The sequence below is a fragment of the Anastrepha ludens genome, chromosome 6 (genome assembly GCF_028408465.1).
Source record: "Anastrepha ludens isolate Willacy chromosome 6, idAnaLude1.1, whole genome shotgun sequence".
Lineage (NCBI taxonomy): Eukaryota > Metazoa > Arthropoda > Insecta > Diptera > Tephritidae > Anastrepha > Anastrepha ludens.
In genome coordinates, this window is record NC_071502.1 from 16,778,163 (window position 1) to 16,805,074 (window position 26,912).

Below are 26,912 nucleotides of genomic sequence, written 5' to 3' on the forward strand. Positions count from 1 at the left end.
TTTTAAAACAGGGTCCGGCACTCGAAGTGTAACCAATTGAAAGGGCCATAAATTTAGTTTGGAAAATTACTTTTATTGAATTCAAAGTAAAAAATTTGTGAAAGTAATACAAAATTAAGAATAAATTTACTTTTGGTCGATATGACCACCTTTCGCCTTGACTATGGCCTTAAGACGGTTCATAAACGAATCGCAAGCTGCCCGAATGAGACTTGCAAGCGGACAATGGTGTTTTTCAGCACCTCGAGGCTGGTGAATCTTTTCGTTTGGACTTTGCTCTCCAAAATGGGAAAAAGAAAATAATCCATCGGATTCGCGTCTGATGAATTTGAGAGTCATTGTGCGGACGTTATGAAGTTCGGAACATTGTTATTTAGCCATTCTTTGTTCACTCAAGTTTTGTGAGACAGTGCCGGGTCCTATTGAAACGTCCATGGTCTGCCACCGAAATGTTTGCCTGCGCACGGTTTCAAAGCAACCTCCAGAATACTTTCCCGATAATATTTCGCATTTACCTTAACGCCAGGCTCGCTGAAAACGATTGGAGAGCGCCCGTCACTGTAACCTGTGGCCCAAGCCATTACCTGTCAATGACTCAAATTCTCGTATGAACGGTCGGTCAAAGAAACCCTTTCGTTTTGGGAGTTTACGAATTGCTCAATTTGTAAAATTTTCTCGTCAGAAAACACAATGTTCGGAAACTGAACGCTTTCGGCCAAGCCCAGCAACTTCTTCGCTATCTCAAGTCTGACTTGTTGCTGCTTTGGTGTTACATCATACGCCTCTCGGATCTTGTAAGGCTTGACTTTGAGATCATTTTTCAGTATGCGGCGGATGCTACGATGAAATATTGTTAATTGTTTCGTAATTTGATTAGCACTTCGTTGGGAATTTCGCTTCTTCACTTTTTTAACCATTTCACGTAACGTTGCAGTCTTTTGATGACCGCCTCCACGACGTTTCGGAATGCTATCCGTATCATTGTAACCAGTAATGGTGCGGTAAACAAAAACTTTATTTACTTTAAGGTGCTCGACGTGCTATTACGTTTGAAATTCATTACTGATTTTCTTTTTCGCGCTTCTTTCTCGGCCAAATGCTTCCGCGCGCTTGTAAACAATACTCTGTATTGTCATTTAGCCAACTAACAGACACGGGCATCAGCTGCGCGAGCGGTCTGAAGTTGGTTACACTTCGAGTGGCGGACCCTGTTTGTTCACATAATGGTAATGTGGTAATGACCATTCATTAACTTTCCCTTGACTGTCGTCGTCTAGATAAGACTAAGCTCTTCAATGCCAAAGCCGAAGTTCATTCGTTCTCTTATTGCTATTACGTTCTATTATTATTTGTTACACTTAGCAAAGAACTTACGAACAGTATGCAAACTTAGAATGATCAGGTCCCAACTTCTTCTTTTTCTTGTTTGACGCGACATTGGAATATTAAAGGCAACGAAAAAGCAGATAACTGGCAAGAGGGGGATCTGCCATGAATAACGTTCTTGCAGAATCGGTTCACACCACTGGGTGCAGTCAAGAGTGCAATTTCCCTAAAATACCTCCGAATCGCGAATTGCAAATGGAGCGACCAGACGAAATGCAAAATTAGCAGAACGTTATGGCCCACCTACAACCTCAAACAATCGTCTACATTAATAAGCATGAAACGACGGGACGCGTGGAGACTCACGGCAGTTATAACTGGCTTTTGGTGTGTCGAAGAACAAGCAGGCAAAATAGGCATCCCTCACAACACATACTATCACAATTATAAACAACCAGAGAAAAAGGAAACAACCTTCCATTTCCTCTGCGATTGCCCTGCCTTATGAAAGACAGAATGTTAACCCTGGGCAAACCGATGTTCGAGAGTCTTGAACAACTGTATGGCTTAGATGTCAGCAACCTGATAAGGTTCCTGAACCGCACAGACTGGATATAATCATACTGTAAATAACTGTTAAACAAGTTGGTAACGAGGATGTGACAACAAAATGGTGCGGAAGCGCTAGTTGGATTCTGGATGAATCACCACTTAAACCAACCAACCAACCATGTCTATGTCGTAGTAAAGCTTATACTGCTCATTGTTCCATCGCCTGCGAAGGTCCAAAAATCTTCTAATGACTAATTTGGACTGTCCCTCAATTTTACGCATTAGTACATCCTTTTCCACCGCGTAGTCCGTTTTAGCTGCTTTTAAGACAGACTCCTCTGCCTGGTGCTTGTCTTGTAAAATTTGGATTATCGGCTGTAGCTTCGGATCTGGATTCGATAAGCTCAGTCTGAATTCTCTGATATGCTACTGACCTGCATGATCTCTTCTGCGATTGTCTGTGGCTTGGTGGCTTCTTCCACCAGACGTCCTTTCTGCGAGTCAACATGGACCATTTCTGTATTCTCTCGATGTTTGCACGGGAATTCGAGTTCCCGGAGGTGCAGCCACCATTCTGCTCTACAATGTTGTAACAGTGTCGTAGTTTTAGTCGTAACCACAGCATTAAAATAAAAAAAAAATAAATAATTGACGCGTACACTTCTGTTAGGTGTTTGGCCGAGCTCCTCCTCCTATTTGTGGTGTGCGTCTTGATGTTGTTCCACAAATGGAGGGACCTACAGTTTCAAGCCGACTCCGAACGGCAGATATTTTTATGAGGAGCTTTTTCATGGCAGAAATACACTCGGAGGTTTGCCATTGCCTGCCGAGGGGCGACCGCTATTAGAAAAATGTTTTTTTTTTTTATTAATTTTGCTTTCACCGAGATTCGAACCAACGACCTCTCTGTGAATTCCGAATGGTAATCACGCACCAACCCATTCGGCTACGGCGGCCGCCAAGCACAGCATTGCAATCGATATAAACTGTGAACTGTGTACCCAACAATTAAACGATGGCCAACACCTCCAGCTCATGGCTAGCATACTAATTAATGTAGTAATGAATCGGTTTCAATCCCTTTTCCTCCAGCTGCAACAAAACTCCGGACACCCCATATGTACTCGCATCGGTGTGCATCTCTTGAGCCTTTGAGGCGTCGTACATTGCAATTACAGGTGCGCTGACCGAAGCTTCTTCTAATCAACTAAATGGTGCGTCCTGCTCCTGACCCCATTGAAAATTTTGCTCTTTCTTCAACAGTTGTATTAGAGATTTCACTATACTGCTATAGTTGCTGATGAGCTTCTGGAAAACCCCCGTCAGTCCTAAGAACTGGCGTACATGTCCTACCTAGGTGTTGGGAACTCCTTAACCCTGTTAACCTTTGCACCACTTAGACGAATACCATCTTCGCTAACTATATGCCCTAAAAAATTCACCGTAGTCGCCATGAATCTACATTTCGACGGGCGTGAAGTCAGCCCGGCCCGCTCGACTTCCCTCAAGAACTCCTCCAATGCCTGAATGCCTCCTGTAACTGTTGTTGTCGTGATGATTACCTCATCTATGTAGCTGATAATTCGGTTGAGTCGTTCAAGACCTTCAATAAGAAGGACCAGCATCTGCTGAAATACCATTGGACCAATCCAAATGGCATGGCGTTGTGCTCGTATAAACCGTCATATTATATCGAACCCTTTTACTTTTTCAACCAGTACAACTGGCCCTGCATGCGGTAATGAACTCGGTCGTACAATATAGTGTTTGAGAAAGTTATTCGTGATGGTTCTTAGAACTCCCTCCTGTAAGAACGAAACTTGACACCGCTCGATATAACTGGCTTATCTGTAGTGACCTTAATCTCCGTGTCCGTGGTGTTGCACCTTTCCCGGGCTAATAAATCTAGCGAAAATCAGTTGTCGTATTGTTTAAATAATTGTTGGAGTTCCTTCGCGTCACTCTCGTGAAGCAGGTCATCGATCTTCGTTTTGGAGTTGACCTCTTGAACCTTCATGACACATGACTCTGTGATCACCTTCGTATCCTCATGACATAGCACGTCTCCGCCTAAAAGTACCACAAGCGGCACAAACTCATCAGGCATTACTTGAAGTTGTACTCCAATATTTCTTCCGTCTAATCCCAATTTGACTTCTACCATCTCATGAATTTTTACCGCTGCACACCGAAAGCCACGAAGTAGTTTCTCACTTGGATGCCTCGGCACGCCTTCCGGCATTGTCATGTCAAATATCAATGATAAGTCAATGCCCGTGTCTAGAAACGCTGAGTATTTCATCCTGCTATGACTGTATGACGCATCGCAGATGCCGTTTTCTCAGTGACTTTACGAACCGTTTTTTTTTTTTTTTCATTTCAACAGGCCTTAGTCCATGCCCGTATTTTCACTGCTACTGCACTTAACCTTGCGCTGCAATATGTCCAATACCGTTACAGCTGAAACATTTTAAATCGTTGTGCTCGTTGCCCGAGTTGCTTCAATAAAAGTTACTCTGTGTGAACGCGGTCTTTTAAATTCCTCATTCGTTCTGTATTGTTGTCAGACGATTTGCTAATGTTCAGATTCGTCACAATATTGATAAATACACTTGCATTTAATTTTCGTTGTCTGTCACAAAATGCATCCCCGATTCGAAGAGTACTATCATTCTTGGTGTAGACCTATCGGTTACAATAAAAAAAAACTGCATAACATTCAAGCAAGTCTATCTAAAGAAACTGCAATGAATTAAACAAAAAAAAACGAGAAAATTCAGCTGAAATTCATATACTTCTAAGACAACTTGTTCCACACTGAATACTCACACAAAATACACAGAAGAAATATAAAACCATCGATTCAAAACAAAAATGATTCAACACAATTAAAAAAATAAGACGATAGAAATCATAAAAAATTAGAAGCTGCCGTAATATTGGTAGTCTACATAGTACAGTTTTACGTCAAAATACAGTTTGATTTCACAAACGGTGGAATACTCTGGAGTTTTGTGGATTTTCATCCCGCCGTTTTAATTAAAAGTAAAAAAAAAATCATTGAAATATTTTGTATACATATATAAAAACGAGTTAAAACGATTGTATTGCATTTTAAGAATTCAAATGCTGTTTTAAAGAAAATATAGAAGGATGTACCAAAGAATCATGATTCAATTCACAATATAAAATCTTGGATTAAGTGAAATAATTTCTTGTTTTAATATTAGACTTGGCAATTTCCACTAATTAATTCTATTTGCGCTATTATTTACATTCAAATATTACTTAAAATTAATTTTTTAAATCATTCGCAGTTTGTTTCCATTTAAGTAAGAAAATACTTTTTTGCTACCATTTTTACAAAAAAGGATTTAATATTTTCCACTTTATTTACCTTCTTAAATACAACCTTTTGTAAGGGAGTGTCAAAAATCGAATGTCACTAGTGAGCAAACCTTTAATGATTGAATCATGCCAAAGTATAATGAAATTCCTGAAGACATTCCGGAAACAATTGTAAAATATTATTTCCCGAATGTTAGGACTTATAAAAATTGTTCAGAAACCCTTCTCTAACATTTTCACTAAGTTTCATTAAATATTATAAATCCTTATACTTTACCTAAAATTGCTCGGGCGGCATTACACTAACCCCAACCCTTTATATGTGAACTAGCAAACCCGGAGGATGGTTCCATGTGTAGAAGTCCACGCAAGTGGGGAAAGTTACTGATCGCCATTCACTTGGGAGTGGCCAGGACGATTCTTCTGCATATGGTTCAAGCAGCTCACAACGGCCGGGATTAGCCCACGTATCCTCTGGGTAGCTTCCGAACACCCGTTCGGGAGTGAGCTAAAGTGAGAAGGCGAAACATTCCAGGATAGCTGGTTGTGCGTTGGGTTTGGGACCCGCCACTTAAAAATCGCCCCCAATGAAAACTTTAAAAAAGCCTCGGATGAGACCTCCCTATACTGATGACGACCCCTGCAAACGAACTAAGGACTATGATTTGAGGGCATGCACCTGGAATGTCCGGTCCCTTAATGGGGAGGGTGCCTCTGCCCGGCTGGTTGATGTCGTCGTGAGAGTAAAGGCTGACATCACTGCCATCCAAGAGATGCGATGGACGGGGCAAGGAAAGAAAACCATAGGACCTTGCGACGTCTACTACAGCTGCCATGTAAAGGAGCGCAAATTCGGTGTCGGATTTGTTGTGGGAGAGAGACTTCGTCGCCAAGTACTGTCGTTCACTCCGGTGGACGAGCGTCTCGCAATAATCCGCTTCAAAGCGCGATTTTTTAACATCTCGCTAATTTGCGCCCACGCCCCGACGGAAGAGAAGGACGATGCGACCAAGGATTCTTTCTATGAGCGCTTGGAACGTTCCTATGAGCGCTGCCCCCGCCACGACATAAAAATCGTGCTTGGCGACTTCAACGCCAGGGTGGGGAAGGAGGGAATTTTTGGTCCCACAGTCGGAAAATTCAGCCTACACAACGAAACTTCCGGTAACGGACAGAGGCTGATCGACTTCGCCGGGGCCCGAAACATGGTAGTCTGCAGCACCAGATTCCAGCATAAAAAGATACACCAAGCTACCTGGCTGTCCCCTGATCGAAAAACGCGAAACCAGATCGATCATGTTGTGATAGATGGAAGACACGCTTCTAGTGTATTAGATGTACGTACGATCCGAGGACCCAACATTGACTCGGATCACTACCTTGTTGCAGCCAAACTGCGCACGCGCCTCTGTGCAGCAAAAAACGTGCATCTACCTACGCAAAGAATGTTCGACCTCGAAAAGCTGCAATCACAACAGACAGCCAGAAGATTCGCCACTCGACTCTCACTCCTGCTCTCAGAGAGTACTGCCCAACAAACCGGCATCCACGAACAATGGAGCAACATTTCTCGTTCTCTACGTACCGCCGCCGAAGAAGAAATCGGATTCCGGCGAGCCCGAAAAAACAATTGGTACGACGAGGAATGTCATGCTGCCGCAGAAAGAAAGGATGCCGCCTATAGAGCCACGCTGCGATCGGGCGCAACGCGAGCCATGTGGGATCGCTACAGAGAGCTGAAAAAGGAAGAGAGACGTATTATCCGACAGAAGAAACGAGAGGCCGAAATACGTGAGTGCGAAGAGCTTGAGATGCTGGCCAATAGGAACAACGCCCGAAAATTCTACCAGAAAGTTCGGCGGCTTACAGAAGGTTTTAAGACCGGGGCGTTTTCCTGTAAGAACAAAGACGGCGAACTGGTGACCGACGTACAGAGCAATCTTAAATTATGGAGGGAACACTTCTCGAACCTATTAAACAGTGACAGCTGCGCATGTCACCGAGAAAGTGAAGATCCCGATACCCCAATCGTTGACGACGGAATTGTCGTTCCGCTACCCGATCATAACGAGGTGAGAATAGCGATAACGCGGCTAAAGAACAACAAAGCCGCGGGCGCCGACGGACTGCCGGCTGAGCTATTCAAACATGGCGGCGAGGAGCTGGTAAGGTGCATGCATCAGCTCCTATGCAAAATATGGTCGGATGAAAGCATGCCTGCCGATTGGAATTTAAGTGTGCTCTGCCCAATCCATAAGAAGGGCGATCCTGCAATTTGTGCCAATTACCGCGGGATTAGTCTTCTAAATATCGCCTATAAGGTTCTAGCGAGCGTATTGTGTGAAAGGCTGAAGCCCACCGTCAACCAACTGATTGGACCTTATCAGTGTGGCTTCAGACCTGGAAAGTCTACCATCGACCAAATATTCTCAATACGCCAAATCTTGGAAAAGACCCATGAAAGGAGAATCGACACACACCATCTTTTCGTCGACTTCAAAGCTGCATTCGACAGTACGGAAAGGAGTTACCTGTATGCCGCGATGTCTGAATTTGGTATCCCCGCAAAACTAATACGGCTATGTAAGATGACGTTGCTCAACACCAACAGCGCCGTCAGAATTGGAAAGGACCTCTCCGAGCCGTTTGATACCAAACGAGGTTTCAGACAGGGTGACTCCCTGTCGTGTGACTTCTTTAACCTGATGTTGGAGAGCATCGTGCGAGAAGCAGAACTTAATCGCTCAGGCACAATTTTTTATAAGAGCGTACAATTGCTGGCGTATGCCGATGATATTGACATCATCGGCCTTAACAACCGCGCTGTTAGTTCTACCTTCTCCAAACTGGATAAAGAGGCAAAGCGAATGGGTCTGGTGGTGAACGAGGACAAAACGAAGTACCTCCTGTCTTCAAACAAACAGTCGGCGCACTCGCGTATCGGCACCCACGTCACTGTTGACAGTTATAATTTTGAGGTTGTAAAAGACTTCGTCTATTTAGGAACCAGCATTAACACCGATAACAATGTCAGCCTTGAAATCCAACGTAGAATCTCTCTTGCCAACAAGTGCTACTTTGGACTAAGTAGGCAATTGAGTAGTAAAGTCCTCTCTCGACGAACAAAACTAACACTCTACAAGACTCTCATCATGCCCGTCCTAACGTATGGCGCAGAAGCTTGGACGATGACAACATCCGATGAAGCGACGCTTGGAGTGTTCGAGAGAAAGATTCTGCGTAAGATTTTTGGACCTTTGCACGTTGGCAACAGCGAATATCGCAGACGATGGAACGATGAGCTGTATGAGCTTTACGACGACATAGACATAGCGCAGCGAATAAAGATCCAGCGGCTACGTTGGCTGGGTCATGTCGTCCGAATGGATACAAACGCTCCGGCTTTGAAAGTATTCGATGCGGTACCAGCTGGTGGTAGCAGAGGAAGAGGGCGGCCTCCTCTGCGTTGGAAAGATCAGGTGGAGAAGGACTTGGCTTCACTTGGTGTGTCCAACTGGCGCCGGTTAGCACGAGAAAGAAACGACTGGCGCGCTTTGTTAAACTCGGCCAAAATCGCGTAAGCGGTTATAGCGCCAATTAAGAAGAAGAAGAGCAAACCCGGCCCCCTTCGCTGGGCACACTAAAATAGAATAGATATGGTTTAGAACAGAAAATATATGATTTTCATATTATTTATTTCTTTATTCAAGCGCTTTGGCATAAACAATATTTTTTGTTTTTCTATTTGTTTTTGAGTAAATATAAAATATAAATTGAAAATCAGGAAAAAGGAAGATTGTTTTTAAATTTCAAATCAACGCATATGAATAAACAATCGTCTTTTTTCCTGATCATCCATGAATTTTTCGTTTCAATTTATATGTTTTATTAAGCATTGGAGCTTTTTTAACCATTATCCATTTATATTTTTCAAAAAAAAAAAACGAAAAAAAAATTTTTTTCCACGAACACATAATTTCATTCGGATTTCACATTAAATTCTCAAATTTCGTAAGAAATTATTCACTGTTCCAAAATCCACTCCAAAAAAATTCACAAACAATTTTTACATGTTGCACTTACGTTTTTTCCTTATGGCATCCAAATCAGAAAGAAATATAGACCCATTGTAACTCACACTGTCAATTTGAGAGTTCAGTTCCGCCCCAAGCGTTAAAAAAGTAAGCGACATTATGGCTGGTTCAAAAGAACGCTGTACCCGTTGCCAGTGTGCCGAATTACAACCAAACTTTACGAAACCCATTTTCAATACTTACTTAACAATGTGCGTAAGTTTGGTTTAATTCGGTGCAAAGACACGGCGGGTCCACGTTTTGGCATATATTTCCAGACCCTAGTCATCAATAGGTATGAAAATTACCCCGTATTAAAGCACTTATCAACAGCTTTCATTTGATACCCATATTGTACATACACAACCAAAGGTTACCCGGGTCCACGTTTTGACCTATATCTCGAGACCCCAGTCACGGAGCGGCATGAAAAATACTCTGTACTAAAGCATTCACCAACAGCTTCAATTTGATACCCATATTGTACATACACATCCGAAGGTTACCCGGGTCCACGTTTTGACCTATATCTCGAGCCCTATCCACCAATAGGTATAGGGTATAGGAACCCTATATTTTTCCAAAATAAAATGTAATCCATGTTACTCTTGGATAATGTAGTTTTCTAATGGTGAAAGAATTTTTAAAATCGGTCCAGTAGTTTTTGAGCCTATTCGTTACAAACAAACAAACAAAGTTTTCCTCTTTATAATATTAGTATAGATGTGACAACATTTGCGCTTTCTCATATCATAAAAATTCTGTGATACAGGCCTATATTTTGCGTTTTAAATTTATTCAGAAAAATCGCCGAAATTCCTCAATGAATGCTCGTACCTGTATTTACCGCCTGAGTGGCAGTATTGGAAAATGTTGTTTATATTTATTGTTGACAGTTCTCTCACGAAATTCAGCATTTTCGTTTGTAAATGCTTTACAATTATTAAATTTTTGACAGTTGTTTAATATTTCCTGACGAAATACTAAATTCATCAAAGAAACTATGCCTAAGAAGAAGAAATGTCGTGTCCGAAACTGCAAAAATGACGCACGTTTCTTTGCTTTTCCGAAGAATCCAGTAATGGTTAAGATCTGGAGGGAAAATTTAGGAATCCAACCAGGCCAAAACCTTCCAGAACAAAATTCATTTGTATGCATTCAGCATTTCGAAGAATACGCTGTGGGTTCAAAATTATTAAAACGTGGTGCGATTCCTACCTTAAAACTGGGTGAGTAGCCATTTTAGTGCTTCTATGAACATATATGTATATACATATATATAATTGGCATGTACACCCTTTTTGGGTGTTTGGCCGAGCTCCTCCTATTTGTGGTGTGCGTCTTGATGTTGCTCCACAATTGGAGGGATCTACAGTTTCAAGCCGACTCCGAATGGCAGATATTTTTTTATGAGGAGCTTTTTCGTGGCAGAAATACATACACTCGCAGGTTTGCCATTGACTGCCAAGGGGCGACCGCTATTAGAAAAATATTTTTCTTCATTTTGGTTTCTCACCGAGTTCGAACCTACGTTCTCTCTGAATTCCAAATGGTAGTCACGCAGCACCCATTCGGCTACGGTGACCGAACATAAGTAGAAGTACTATCAGCTTTTAGCGTTTGCGTCCGTAAATCTTCAGCCAAGTAAGAGAAATAGAGTGGGTAAAATTGTATTTAATTTGACGGGAAGCTCAAAGTTTCTGATGGAAAAATTTGTACCAGCCGAAAACACAGCTGACCGAGTTTCGAGTCAGAGTTATGGGAACGTACCTATTTTTCCCCTTTTGTATGAAGAACGTATGTTTCCCATCAGAAACTTTGAGCTTCCAGTCAAATTAAATGTAATTTTTCCCACTCTATTTCTCTTACTTTGCTGAAGATTTACGTACGCAAACGCCAAAGGCTGACACTTATCAAGGCGTATAGCTCAGTTCGCAATACAAAACAAACAAAAGTAGAAAAAATTACATGTTTGTGAAAATTCAGTGAATGACTTGGTAATATTGTGATTTGTGAGATTTAAAATAATGAAAACGAAGTGCCGTGTGTTAAATTGTGAAAGCACAAATTAATATAAAACCTCCATATTCAGTTTGTTTCCGTTTTCATGCGAAAGACGCCGTGGTAAGACGAATAAGAATCCCCCTCCTTTTGCTTGTCTATTCATCCGCTCTTACGACACGGCGAATTTGCAAGGCACAATCGTGTATTCTATCATTCTTGGATAGTTATAGCAATAATGTCGCATTTATTCCACCCTGTACCAGAGCTATTAAATTTTCGTCAAAGTCCATTATAGTATCGTCATAATAGCGGTAGCAACCACATTTGTTGTGAATTTCATGCTTTCCATTTTTATAACTATATAAATATGTAATTGTTTTGTTGTCAGTCATATTGTCACAATCAGCTGTTTTCGTATTTGCTAGTGCTTGCAGACTAAAATTCTCCCAGCACCAAGGCGAATTGTGTATTCTATCATTCTTGTCCCAGCGCTACTTTCGCAATTCGCCTTGCTACTTCCCCTAAAAGTGAAGCGTCAAATTGCGATCTCTTTGCAAATTTTTCTAGTAAACAAATTACAAAATATTGTACTAACTTGTACAAGCTTTACAACTTATTTGCCGTGCTGTTCTTTTTGAGTACAAAAATGCGCAAATGCCGTGTTTCCGGGTGTGGTTCTAAAAATCAAGGTGTGCGTTTGTTTTCTTTACCACAGAATCCAGTAGAAGCCGAGAAGTGGAGAGAAAATATGCGATTCTCAAAAACGGATTACCTGCCACCCTACAATACTTATGTATGCACTCGGCATTTTGAGGATAAAGCTATGACTTCAAGAGTATTAAGAAATGGTGGGATTCCCACTCTTAACCTAGGTGAGTTGTCCAATTTTTATACATGCAGTTGCATGTATTTATGTAGGCGATCGCCATGTCCTAGCACTTTATGTATGACATACAGGTAGTAAGTTCTCGCCTCGAAAAAGAATGCAAACCTCTGTGTGTGATTTGTACAAATCACTATGCAGCCTTTAATTGGTCTGGCAATATCAATACCAAAATTTTGGTGAGAAACTTTTCCTAAGCAGTTAAATTTTTCAGGAAATTCAATCTTCATTGGTAATAATTCATCAAGATAAACACGCACACACATGAATAAATAAATATCATTATTCATATATGTACATATGTATTAACGAGTTTATAAACAAATTATTTGTTTACAGGCTACGACGGCCCTCCCCCACATAGCTTCCAACTCGAAAGGAAAGGAGGCGGCCGTTACTGCTGCATTAAAAATTGTCCTGGAGACGAAAACCCGACTTTGTTTGCTTTTCGCCGCTATGACGATAGTTGGTACAAGGCTTGCAACATAACCCGAACAAATCATGCACTTTACATTTGCGGACGTCATTTCGACAAAAGCTTTATAACAAAAAATAGATTACGACCTGAAGCTTTTCCTACGTTGAACTTATTTCCACAACCAACAAGTACTCCGCCCAGCAAACCCAATGAAAACATGGACATTAAGCGGAACTGCTGCATCGAAAACTGCGTTACGGATGGAAGTTTAGCGTTGTTCTCATTCCCTAAAATGAAGGATGTCCGCATGAGATGGATGAAAACCTGCGGGATAACTCCGTCGGAAAATAGTGAACTGTATATTTGTGCTCGTCATTTTCATTCAAGTTTTCTTACAAATAACAACAAAACATTAGGACCCGGAGCAGTACCTTCATTGAAATTAGATTCACAACCTACAGGACGCCTTCCTACATTGCAAAACAGTATGCCCTCAAGAACCAAATTGCCATTAGAATTTGAACAGCATTATTTCTTAGAAAGCAAAAGACAACGTCGGGGTTCACAAGACACCGATGTGGCTTCGTTTATAAGCGAACATGAGGAATTAATTTACAATATTCAGAAATCCGGAAAAAGTTTAGATGCAGCATCAGTTGAATGTGATGATGAGCAAATTACTAGAGACATAAATGATACAGTAGTTGCAAGCGATGCTCCTAAAATAAATAGTCCTATTTGTTCGAATCATGCTTCTCTAAGTAATAATTTGGAATTGTCTAAAATGCAAATATCATACAAAAATGATCAAGAACATTTTGAAAAGAGACTAGCAGAATTAGAAGCTCGCATAGAGTTCCAGTCACACAAATGTAATCATGAACATTTTGAAAAGAGAATCGCTGAGTTAGAGGCTCAAATCAAATTTCAATCGCAAATTACGCAGAAATGCGATCATGAACATTTCGAAAAGAAAATCACCGCGTTAGAGGCGCGACTTGAATTCCAATTAAAACACCCACAAAGAGGCGATGATGAATATTTTGAAAAGAAAATCTCTGACTTAACGAGTCAAATCGTATCTTTAAAATCGAAATACCACAGTTTAGTGCATCGGGCAATAATCCCAACTGATGCAAGTGAAGATGCAATCACTTTTGCCAAAATGATTGTTGATCCCGCAAAAAAATGTTATGACGAAAAAGAGAAATACTTGGCACAGAATTTAACTTACATTTCGTCCAAGTCCTATGATTATATGCGTGAGGACTTAGGATTCAATATGCCACACAAATCAATTCTTCAGCGATGGCGCCCGAATGCCAGCTCGATTATATCTGGAATTGATGATGATGCCTCTGAAACTTTGAAAACAATTGTTAGTCGCATGTCCGAAAGCGAGCGTTTATGTCAAATTATGTTCGATGAAATCGATATCGTGAAAGCAGAGTCACCAAGCAGTAAAAAGACCTACGGTTCTAAAGCAAGCAAACACTCTAAATGTTGCTTCTTCATGGTTAAAGGATTATTTAGCGATTGGAAATATATGCTACCATATTACATAGGAAAAAAGGGCTTTAGTGCTTTCAGTTTACTACGTTCCTTGAATCAAAATCTTGATTTCGCTAAATCAGTAGGCCTCAAAGTTAAGGCAATTGTGTGTGCCGAAACACTTTATAACGCTGAGATATATAAAGTTCTAGGGGTGACTGAAAAAAAACCCTACATTTTACAAGATGAAGAAAAAATTCATGGTTTCTTCGACTATTTTTGTTTAATTAAGTCTATTCGAAATAGTTTACTGAAATACGATATACAAACCGTCGATGGTGTGGTTAGCTTTAAATTGATCAAGAAGTTATACGCAATTGATCAGGTTACTCCCAATCTGAATCTATTTCCTAAACTCACCTTTGCCCATATAAACCCGTATGGTGTTGACAAAATGAACGTTACTTTGGCGACACAATTGCTGAGTCACTCAGTCGCTGTTGGCATCGAAAAGGCCATCAACCACAAACTATTTGGAACTGACCCACATCCAAGTGCTTTAAAATGTGTCAAGGCAACTCAAAACTTTATTCAACGTATGAATGACCTGTTTGATGAGTTCAACCATAGAAGCCAATATGAGATAACAAGTGAGGACCGAACGAGCCAAAACTACATAGAAAAAATTAATAATTTAAAAGATCATTTAAAATATATATATTCATTGGAACAACGCGATATGATAAATCTGCCATTTAAATCTGATTTAATTTTAACAACCAAATCAATGATCAACTTTTACCAAGATCTCTTCAGAAAACACAAATCTTTAGACATTAATCTTCTCGGCAATTTAAATCAAGATGCGCTAAATACATTTTTGTGTGATCTACGTAAAGTGAGTCCTACAGAAAATGAGGTTCAAACACTTGTAATGAGTTCACGAAGAGAATTTGAGCAATTATACAAAAGTCATGAATTTGCTACTATACCAAATCGCTACGATAACTTAGAACAGCCAGCACTACAAATTGAAGATTTTATAGAAGAAGTGGGCGAATAATGTGTGGAACACTTTTCAGCAAATAACTGCATTTAAAGCTTAATCCTAAACAAAGTTTTTGTTTCGAAAATTCATGTACATAAGTGTCACTTTTATTATATTATATTTTAAGTCAACAACATGTAAAGAAGTATTACAAGCTATACATGTACTAAGATAAACCCCTTGGAATATTATTTGATTGGTAAGTTATGTTTGTAGTCCCTCGGTATTTAATAAAAAAAACTTTAATACAGATCTAAATTGTTTCTTAATCAAGTTAAAATGCATATATAGACGAATACTCTCTTTCTCCGAGCCCTGTTGTTGTTTGTTCCAACTGCACAAACATTCCCCACACATATACGGGAAATGCTGCTGAAGTGACAGCCCTTGGCCGGATAGAAATCCGGGTCGTTTCGGTTACGTAGAACCGACTGTCAAGGTACTTAACTGTACTTTGCTCTTAATTACAGTTAAGCATCACTTTTAAATGGCGAAATTCCCTTGCGATTGCTGCTGGATTATGGATCAAAGTATGTAAACTTTCAGAGTGGGCTCAAATTCATAACTCAACTTTGCTGGTCGAATGGGGATTGATATTGATAACGATAGCATTATTACAAATATATACATATATATGTAGGTGCAGTAGAGCAATAACAATGAGAAATAATAGATATAAAAATATTTTTTTTTTGTTTTTAACATAAATTAAATATAATTTATATTTTCTGTAATAAACGAAGTAAATGTATCCATTATTTGTATAGTTGTTGGTCTTGTATTAACATAAACCTTCCCCATACATGTTTTGGGCTACTGCTGGAGTCGCAGTTCTTGGCCGGGTTGTTCCGGTAACGTAGAACCGACTGTTGTGAGCGTGTATTTGTTGTTGTAGCAGTTTAAAAAATCCTGCCTAATGTGGTGAAGTTATCAATCGCCATTTTCGATATCATCTAATTGTATGCCCAGAAAACAGGATAGAATCAGAGGGAAAGAGGTGTTAGATGAATGGGTTTAAATTAAGGCGAATTGAGTATCTGAGGTGGCACCCAAAAATTACAGAATACAGATTACACTTTCCGAATTCGCCGTGTCGTAAGAGCGAATGAATAAACAAACAAAAGAAAGCGAAATTACTTGTTTGTGAAGAAGAAGAGTAGGCGGGAGTAATGGAAACAACCAAGGCGAATTTATTATAGGTGACAGCAACCACATATAAGTAAAACCCTACATGTGTTTGTTGTTGTCTTTGGTACAAGCATCAAGTCAAAATACAATACAATACGAATGTAAACATACCAATACATACAAACAAAGCATATCATTTTGACGTAAGTCATATCTACGGCGAAAAATTCAGCTGGGTGAATGCTGTCACCTATAATAAATCCACCTTGGAAACAACTAAACACAAGAAATTATACGCACATACATACACTTTCTTGCCACGGCGTCTTCCGCATAAAAACATAAATAAACTGCATTTGCAGACTTTATATTAAATTGTGCTTTCACAATTTAACACACGGCACCTCGCTTGCAATAGTTTGATTAGTTTAAATCTCACAAATCACAATATTATAGAGCATAACATTGAAGATGTTAGGGTGATTATTTAATTCTTTAATATAGTGAAAAAATTTTAGTAAATTAAGAATTTACAAGCCATTCCCTGAACTTTCATAAGCATATAATTTCTCCTCCTTTTGTTTTTTTTTTGTATTGCTCACGTCAGACTTATCGAAATCGCGAAAAATAAAGTAATTGTTTTTAGTGGCGCCACCTTAGATACCCAATTCGCTTTGGATTTGATTGGTTCGTTCTATCATTGCGAATATTTTACAAATGAATCCACGAAAACCCATCGCGAATACGTGAACACTTATATCAGCTGAGTTTTGTTTACAAGTATTGTATGTCATTTATTCTACCTTTTTGTAAGCTATTTGTATTTTTATTTATATTTCTTAATATAATATATTTAATAATAATAAAGACGCATTGTAAGGTAATAGGAGTAGAGTAGCTGATTTGATTTTTTTTTTTTTGGTTCTGTCTCTAAATTGTAACTTTTTGTTTAAATTACTCTAAACTGTGAATCTTTGTTAATAGATTTTTACACTCTAGGGATCAAAAGCAAAAACAAAATACATTGGTCTTATTGTTTTTGCTTTACTGCTACCACTTGTACAAGATGCCTTGACAATAATAGAAGATAAAACCAGAAACGGCTACTTGTATAATTTAGTGACAAAATTCGGCAAGCGACAACCCAATAAAAAATATTAGAATATCTTGAACGTAGTTTTGGTTGTTTGTTATCCTCAATAGTGACGGCTGAAGAAATTCGATTTCTACGTCCGGCATGCTGAATAAACATGGTTCCTTAATATGCATAAAACCTACGCTTTCAATATGTATCGCATTATCTGCGAATCGTGATCTATCAATTTTTTCTTACTATGCAGTCAATAAATATCATGTTTGGCGAATGCTTTCAACAAATGAGCAAAAGGTAATATAAATTAAGATGAATGATATACAAGATAAGTTCAGTTTCTACGTTCCCGGTGACGAAATATTGTCAATTAACACTCATGTTGATACCAATGGAGCTTTAACTGAGGCAATTGCTGCCTTTATGATTAACCTCCCCCTGGAGCTACCAGTAAAGAATACCTAAGTGGAATGGATGGAGGAAGCGATTCGGAGCCAATTAATTTCGCCGCTGACTGCAGCAGAGAATAAGTGATAACAAAGCTTTTGATTGCCAAAGTAATTGAGTTGCCGCTGGAAGTAAGAAAAAATGTCAAATAAAAAAAAAAAAAACAAGTAATACTACAAACAAAAAACTTCGCTTCAAAGGTCAATTTTTTGGTGGAGCACATGTGGAGGCTCGACTCTTCGCCAGCGCTTTCTAGTAATATACGTGAATGCAACGTTATCGAGCGTCTCGAAATTTTTAGAATCGCTGTTCGGATTCTCTTATTTCGACATTGTGATCCATGACCGAAATCAAGGGTTTCACCGATTTTTTGGGGCTATCTTATTAAAATTTTTTATTTACTTGTTCTTTAGTTAATTCGCTCATCCTTATTTGCGCGCAAATTTAAAAATTTGTCAGACTAAGATGTTTTGTTGACAAAAACTCAACCATATGTCAACTGTTTCTCTTGCTTACAAATTTTTGCTGGTAAGATAAATGACAACAATAATTGTAAACAAAACTCAGCTGACGAGAAATTTTCGTGCATTCGTAATGGGCCAATTAGAACGGCTTATTTCTTCTTTTTCAATTCGCCTTCATTTCATCTATTTGTTACACATTTCATTCTTCCATTCTCTTTTCTTTGTCATTCCAAATTTCAAAAATATTTTGTTGCTCTAATGCAACCCAGCTTGTGCAGATCCGCTAGGGTTGTTTGTGTATTTTTTGTAAAACTTCGTCAGCTAAGACCCGATTTACACGAGGAGACATCTGGAAGGGAGACAATGGAAATTCTCTTTTGAAGTTTCATTCTCGTTCACACGGGCAAAACTGTTTCCGCGACATTTTGACATTTAACACTTTAGCATCGTCTGGTTCGGATGTATTCTAGCACGCGCTTACATGTAAAGCAGAGAGCGTTCGACAACAGTTTCTTAAATATATTAATGAAAAATGCAAACTGGTTAAATAATAAATAATTTGATGTTTTTTTATTGAAATATATTTATAAATTCTTATACTTGAATAAAAAAAATTAAATTAAAAATACATCATATGTAAATAATTAACTTAAAATTAACTTGAGTAACTAGAAATGCGAGGAAAATTAGAATTCAACATAAACATGCCCCATAATATATTTTAAATTATACCTACTTTACTAGCAAAAATAATCGTGCATTTCCCAAGCAGTGTTCGGATGTTTGTCATCTTTGTTATCTTCCGTTTGCTTGAAAACCAACACATAACTCAGAACCTTCTCCCACAAAAGAAAAAAACGAATGAAGTAACTGTCAAAAATTGGAAAGATTGGAAATACGAATAAGAAGAGCAAAGCGTGTCGCCGAGTACGGGAGACAAAATCCTTTCTCTCTTCCCCGACCGTCCTTCGCCACCGAACAAAATGTTTCCCTTCCAGATGTCTCCTCGTGTAAATCGGGTCTAACCAATCCAGTCCCTGACGAAAATGAAATTGTCATTTTAAGCAATCATTCAGTTAAATTAAGAGATTACATTTCCTGTTACGATAGACATGAATGTTACGATATTTGGAAAGATAAGGATGTCTTAACAATTAGAACTCAGAGTCTCTACCTGAAATCTCTATTTTAATATTTTTTTTAAATAAAATATGTTTATAAAAGTAAAGGGCGTTAAAATCTGATAGTGAAATGTCAAGATATACAAAGGAGTAAATTTAAGTGTTAATATAATCAAAATTAATTAATTATTTTTTATATCAGGACAAAATAAATAGTCAAAGCGACTTGTACCAATAAACTGCTCTGTTTTATCGACGTTTCACCAGAGAGATTCGCATCATACAGCCTTCATTTTGAATACAAACGATTGAAGAAGAAGAAATATCATATGCCGGACTACAGCGAATACCCGATGATATGGAAATGAAACACAACGGCTGCATGCAGAGAAGTTCTCTGTGTTAGCAGAGAACGTATGTTATCTGTTAGTGTTTGTAATTTAAGTGTTGAGTGTGTGAAGCGACTGAATACGAGAGGCTCTAAATCCGTAAGTTTTATACAAAATTCCTTGGATATTTCCCAGATATTTGCACTAAAATAGTAACAAAATGTAGTTAAGTATTTGCTTAATGCATGAGATATGAAAGGAAATCAATAAATGTCTGGTTAACGTAGAGGAACTCGTATAAAAATTGTATGCACCAAAGTCAGTGAAATTTTTTTTATCGATGAACGAGGTCTTTCTGCCTTTCTGTATTGAAATCGAAACGAAAGAAACGGGAAAGAGACAAAAGTGAACATGTTAGTCGGCCAACTAGTAGCGGAGCAAACTTGCAGCCAAATTTTTTGTATTGTGTAGTTTAAGAAAATCGCTGTTAAATAAGTTTTCAAATGAAAAATAATAATATTCCTATATTTTGTGTAGTTGATTCATATAAAATTCCCACAAATATCTTGCGAAAAAGGTATGCAAAGACTTATTTCATTCGTAACTGTCGCGTTGCATCGATTTAAAAATGTTTGAAGGAAAATTTTTGCTGCGCTGCTACTGCAAACGAGCAGCAGTCGTGATACCGACTTCGTCGTCGTAACCGTTGCCGCTGCCACCACTGTTTTTAATTTTACGTATACCTGTCAATTGTGTCTGGTGCTGTTTGAAGTTTGTGTTAATAATGTGAAAACTGTGAGGGGGAGAGGAAAGATTTCGGCAAATTTATAGACAGTTAAAAAATAAGCTTTAGTAAGCCGTTAATAAAATATTAAAATTTTCCCGATAACGATCAAACGTAAAATGTATTTGCGATAGTACACATCAACTTCGCTATACACAACGAATTTGTATGTAGAAAACTGTCAATGGAGATATAGAAAGAAAATAAAAAAAAAACAAATCAAGAGCTGTCTTTTCAGTCAATGCCTAACCCGAAAAGTGAAACAGCGGAAATGTCCGTTTTCCAAATTAATCGGATATTTCTTTCAAGATAGGGGATTTCAGTATTAGATATTGATTAAAAGAACTTATAAACGAGTTTTCTGTTAATGCTTTTAACATTGAAAAATACGTATACCTATTCCTGCCAATAACTGCACGTATGCATTCCATGTGTGTGCAAAGTCGGCTTTGTTTGCTGCTATATATGTACATACTATATGTATTTAGCTTACATTTAGTTACTAGGTTTACTTGAAGTTAAGGTATTTTCGAATTTAGCTCAGGCTCCTAACAAGATGTAGCATATTTTAAATTTCCTCATTGCATGTATTTTCGTGAAAAGATAAATTAAAAGCCAAAAGTAGAATCACAACAGAAAAGAAATAAAGTATGATGAAATGAAAAACAATTAATAATTTATAATATAGCAGCAACAACAATCAGCAAAAACCGAAAACGATCAGCCAAGTGTCAAAAAGTGGAACTAAAAATTATTCAAATGTCATGAGCGCGTATCTCATTGCCAAATAAAACAGAATACAAGTGAAGCGGATTAAGAGAAAACGTTGAACGTTCCTTTAAGTAAAACAATAAAAAATATAGCAGAAGAAGACAACAGTAGAGCATAGAGACTGATTTTGTATTATCAAAAAAGTACGAAATTACAAAGTTTGGATACATTATAAAATATCTGATCGTCATACAAGGTCATAAGTAAAAAACAAACACCGTGAACATACTTAATACCGACTCAACGATCTCTGAAAAAGTTTAAACGCAAAACAATATATAAATAGAAAATCTTCACCAAATGTTTGTGAGGGCGGCTAAAATAAACCTTCCATAATCTCTTCTTATCAAATTGGAAGTGGCTATTTGAGAGCTAAAAATGGGCAAACGCATGGCGGTCATTGAGGCGAAGCATGTAACGCCAGTTACACGTATTATACGCAAACGTAAGAGAAACTCCGCAGGAGTAACAGCTGGGTCCGAGGTGATCGCAGAAAGTGTCAAAGCTCAACGCAGAGGTAACTACTGGCACGAAAGCGATGATGAGGACTCGTCTTCAAATGATGCCACAAATGTTACACCACTGATGAGAAATCAGTCTACGAAACAAGCAAACAACTCGTCGATTCTACTTAGCGCAAACACGTCAGTAAATGAATCCCCAAAGCCAGTGTATACTCTATTGCCATCCGTAGTTAATGGTACTATTATGTATGACCTGATGCAGAAGCCTTGGCGTCTTGGCAAACCTATTGGTGAGTAATTAATCTTTCATATTTACATATATATCAACGTATGTTAAATCTTTTGTTTGCGGCTGTGTTAAGATTGGCGCGCTGATCTCAGAAGTAAAGACAAAAAAAAATGGGTTATACCAATCTTCAATTGTATACTTTTTTTTTCTTTAATTTTTACTTCATACCTAATTTTTTGTATACATATGCATATTTGTAATGTACATATGTATATTCAAATTAAACAGGCTTTAATGCTCTATAGCCGCCATTTAACATTCGAGCGTAAAATTTTTCACATAAGAATCGTCATAGAAACGCGTTAATACCGTTTAGTGTAATTATGCATTTTATTGTAAAATTGGGTATATTACATTTATAACGATGTAATATTTTTTAAACACATTTACTATTTAATATGGTAGGTTATATGTCGAAATAATATAATTCATCTATTTAAATATTTATCTTTCTCTACATAGGTAAGGGAAATTTTGGTGAGATTTTTTTGGCTTCAGATAACATCACCATGCCGGTAAATAATGAGAATGCAAAATTCGTAGTAAAAATCGAACCGCATTCAAATGGACCATTGTTTGTTGAAATTCATTGCTTGATGAATACTGCCAAAGATAACTGTAAGCGTATTTCATTATTTTAAAAAACTCGCAGTTGTTCATTCCTCCGTTTTTTTCCGTACAGCTAACCATTTGAAAGAGGAAAACGATAATATGAATAGGCAGCAAGATATTGCAGCATCATTGCCGCAAAATCCGCCATCGGGTATACCAAAATACATTGCATCAGGCTCACATTATTTTGGAGACGCTCGTTACCGTTTTCTAGTACTGCAGCGATTTGATCGCGACTTACACTCCATAATAAAAAATTGTCGTGTGCACCAGAAGTCTGTGCTAACGCTAGCTATACAGATTGTTAATGTTTTGGAAAATCTACATGGCAAAGGTTATTGTCACAATGACGTCAAAGCGCAAAACCTTATGATTTCCAAATGCAAGTATTATAAAAAACAAACTGCAACTGCTCCGGTAACTACGGGCAATGGCAAATCGTCACGTTCTAATCTAAAGTCTTCAAAATACGATGAACACTACGAGGAAAAGCAACAGACTACCGACAGTGGCAATAGTTCAGAGCAAGAAGTAAACGATGATGATGAGGACGATGACGATGATGCTGATTTCGTTGTAAAGCGGAATATGTTTGCAGACGAGGATGAGGATGAAGACTTTGATGATGGCGAAACTACCAATAGCAACAATAGCAACAGTGTCGACAATTATGTAACACCTGTCAGTCGTAATCGCAAACGTCGTCCACGCACTTCCGTGGTGGAATATAGTGGATCGAATCCGGTACTTAAAAATATAAGTTTTCTATTGATGTAATATAATAATTTTAAACTGATTTTAGGTACGCTCATGTCGTCGACAGAAACGAAATTCCATCTATGAGGAGATGGTGAAGTCACATTATTTACGCCCCACAAAACGTATTAGTTATTCAGAGTTCTTTACCGAGGATGGTATTTCAATAAAGGATGACACAGCTGACTCAAAGTCTATAACATCTGATGATGATTCCGAAGAATTTATACCACGTTCCGCTCGTCGTTTGGCGGCTATTAAAAAGTCCAGTCATTCTTCAATTACCTACGTATCTACAACAACAAAACGTTTGACGCGACGTCAAGAGAAACTCATTAATAGTTTGAATGCCAGCAAGCATTTGCATAGCGACACCAGCAACTCCAACTTAACGACAACTGCCGTCGCAGAATCGCTTGTAGCCGTCGAAGAAGAACGTATCTTCCTTATTGATTTCGGTTTAGCCTCCAAATTTATGGATAACGGTGTACACCGTCCTTTTGTAATGGATCAGCGCCGAGCACATGATGGCACTTTGGAATTTACATCCCGTGATGCACATATGGGCGCACATTCACGCCGTAGCGACCTAGAATGTTTGGGATACAACTTGATATTCTGGTCTCAAGGTTACTTGCCATGGAAAGATGCTGCAACACAGCATCAGCAGGAAAAGGTGCATCGGGCCAAGGAGTACCTGATGACCGATGTGCGTGAAATGTTGAAACAAATCTATGGCAAACAGGTTCCTAAATATTTGGGGGAATTTCTACATCAAGTAGGCCAGTTAGCCTACCACGACCGACCGGATTATGCACGATATCGTCGCTTGTTCGAACGTGAATTTCAACAGCTCGGATATTCACTAGCTGAACTGCGCTTGGACAGCGACGAAATTGCTCGCAGTTGTGTGCGAGTAAAAGAGGAAATCGAGAACAAAAACGACATATTTGAAATGAATAAGCTTAACGGTAATGCAGCATGGAGTATTATGAAGAACTTGTCAGTAGGCACACCATTCCATGAGCGCACTCTGTCCAATCGGGTGTCGCCAAAAAATTTGAGGTCTAAATCTGACAAGAAATCTTTGAAAAAGAAAAAGTTCTCATGGGCTGAGATTTTGTCACAAGATCCCGATCAGATCGCACGTGAGCGTGCAGAGAAAGAATTCGATCGCGAAGAGGAACTGAGTGAAGTTCAACAAGCAGTAGTCCGTCGTTATGAGGGAAAACCAACATATGCTATACTTGAAATACAACAGCGTCTCAGGTCGAGCGGCAGGTTGGTAGAGGAGAATGGTAATTCACAACAAGAAGATAATGAAAACCAGACCGATGAAGATGAAGACGAAGACAATGATGACCAGGAGCAGGAGGAGGATGATGAGGAGGAGGTAAATTAATATTACATTTTTCTTAATGCTACCACATACAAATCATAATCTATGCCCACACAGGAAGTAATGGAGATAGACGCCGAAGAAGATTGTGATGATGAAAACGATGATGATGACGTAGACACAGATGCCACGGACCCTATGCTTAACGGTGGACATAATACGCGCGCACACAACACCAGGTCGACTAGAGTTAAAGTGTCTAAAGCGTCAGAATTGGAATGTCGCATTCGAAGTAGTGGAAAGCAACGTTCCAAATGTACAATCAAAACAACAGTGACTGCGTCCAAATTAAGAACAAGTAATAATAGCACAATAACAGCAAGTAAGCCTGCCACGAAATCTAGTAGTAAACGTGCTAGTGCCAATGCAAAGCGTAGCAATCGAAAGGGTTGCACTAATGATAGAATGCAAAATAACGGTCATGCCACTGGTAATAGCAGCAGTGTAAGTGGAAGGCCGGAACGACGTACGCGTCGTTGCCTAATTAAGACTGAGACAGAGGTGGAAGATCTAATGGATCAACAGGAAAGTAATTCAAATTTCAGCCCGGATGTTTGTAGTTTATTTAACGTATGGAGCAAAATCAATAACGAAAACATCTATTATCGAGGCAGTAATGCCGCAACGGCAGCATCAACCCGACACTGTAAGAAGTGAAAGAATAAACACTTAAAGCGGTTCCATGGAAACTTCGTAATATTTCTAAATTTTACACTGTTTTCAACTATGATAGTATAATTTAATGAAAAATTTTGAAAGGCTTGTTGGATAACGTAGATTAAAATAGAGTAGTGCAGAAACCTCATTGGAATATTGAGAATGAAAAATCTTTATATTTTTGGTTTGTCACAATTTGCAAAAACACCAAAATCCAGAGTGAGCAAAATTAAAAATGTAAAAAAACGTAAAAAAAACTCGTAATACAAATAAAATATGTGAATAGCATTATACAAAATTTTAATGCATAATAGTTCATTTTATTAAAACCACAAGTGCAAAATGCGAAAAAAAAATATTCATAATAGCAAACATTAATAGTAATGGGTCACGCTATTATGGCAATTGGCTAAATAAAAATTGGTCATCACTCACGAAACGAAGGTCAAATCAAACTATGTTTCATTGTTATGCGTTAATTCATTAAACAACGTAAGTAATGAGAGTTATTGAAACAAGTCATCTACGTATACTTGTTATTGCCACACTGCAAACAAATTTATTTTATAAAAGAACTTCCAAGTTGATGCTAATTAAGTACTTCATAATTAAACACTTCGTTCGTAAAAAGTAAAGCTATAATGGCGTGAACCTCTGCTGTACATTTTGTATAGATATTCAGCAAGCATATTACACTTAAAAAAACACTAGCAGCTAGTTTTAGATAAGATTAACAAACAAAAACACAAATTAAATAATGAAAATGAAATGGAAATGGAAAACGTGCCGTGGTGGTTTATGAACAGTCAAATTTGGGCGGAAAATACACACAACGCGCACACAATCTACTGTATTAAAGATTTAATATCGAACAAATGGAATTGTTTGCTTCCAAGTGTTGAATATTTTCATGCATCGTACAACAAGAAACGTTAATAAATGATCAACCGTCTATTTCATCAACTGTGTTAGGTTACAACATTCAATTTCATTTTGTACTGTACGAGTATGCTACATTTCTGTGCACTTTGCTAGCATCACCAATGGCACTACTTTATTCACGATTACTCCAATGAATTACTCTATGAATTATAATGCATAGTTAGCTTGTAAGTTACTGTTAACGTAAATGTTAAATATTTTTGTTTTTTTGATTAGTTTTTTTTGCATCAGACACATTTATCCTGGTTATTAAGAAGACCGTTCCGTTACCATGTCCATATCCTACTGTAATTGCCCACACATGGCGTGGGAAAGTACACACCTACATACGCATACACAAGCCTAATCGATTAATTGTATACATGAACAATTTGGAGCAACTTCTAAATTTTTTTTTTATTATTATTATTATTACTATACTACTAAGTAAATTACCTACACATAAGCAACTAAATAATTAAAGGAATTCATAATAAAAACCATTAAAATTCATAGAATTATAAAAACATTCAAAAA

At 38.2% G+C, this 26,912-nt stretch overlaps 3 protein-coding genes across 7 annotated transcripts in view; 2 read left to right on the forward strand and 1 right to left on the reverse strand.

The window, feature by feature from the left end:
* LOC128868432 (small RNA 2'-O-methyltransferase) overlaps nucleotides 1-26,912 on the reverse strand; it is a 31,588-nt gene that overhangs the window by 1,176 nt on the left and 3,500 nt on the right. The window lies entirely within an intron of this gene.
* LOC128868431 (uncharacterized) lies at nucleotides 10,208-15,389 on the forward strand. 2 transcript variants are annotated; one of them, XM_054110515.1, is made up of 2 exons: nucleotides 10,208-10,528; nucleotides 12,526-15,389. In XM_054110515.1, exons 1-2 carry the CDS (start codon nucleotides 10,303-10,305, stop codon nucleotides 15,156-15,158), a joined length of 2,859 nt encoding a protein of 952 aa, XP_053966490.1. In that variant the 5' UTR covers nucleotides 10,208-10,302; the 3' UTR covers nucleotides 15,159-15,389. The 2 variants fall into 2 exon arrangements, with proteins under 2 accessions (XP_053966490.1, XP_053966491.1); XM_054110516.1 differs by lacking the exon at nucleotides 10,208-10,528 and adding an exon at nucleotides 11,798-12,175.
* Nucleotides 19,775-25,758, forward strand: LOC128868430 (uncharacterized). 4 transcript variants are annotated; one of them, XM_054110510.1, is made up of 6 exons: nucleotides 19,775-19,881; nucleotides 21,195-22,031; nucleotides 22,493-22,648; nucleotides 22,713-23,386; nucleotides 23,445-24,791; nucleotides 24,855-25,758. In XM_054110510.1, the coding sequence occupies exons 2-6, from the start codon at nucleotides 21,656-21,658 to the stop codon at nucleotides 25,452-25,454; spliced, it is 3,153 nt and encodes a 1,050-aa protein (XP_053966485.1). In that variant the 5' UTR covers nucleotides 19,775-19,881; nucleotides 21,195-21,655; the 3' UTR covers nucleotides 25,455-25,758. The 4 variants fall into 4 exon arrangements, with proteins under 4 accessions (XP_053966485.1, XP_053966487.1, XP_053966486.1 ...); XM_054110512.1 differs by having other exon boundaries at nucleotides 19,786-19,881; nucleotides 21,198-22,031; XM_054110511.1 differs by lacking the exon at nucleotides 19,775-19,881 and adding an exon at nucleotides 20,138-20,299.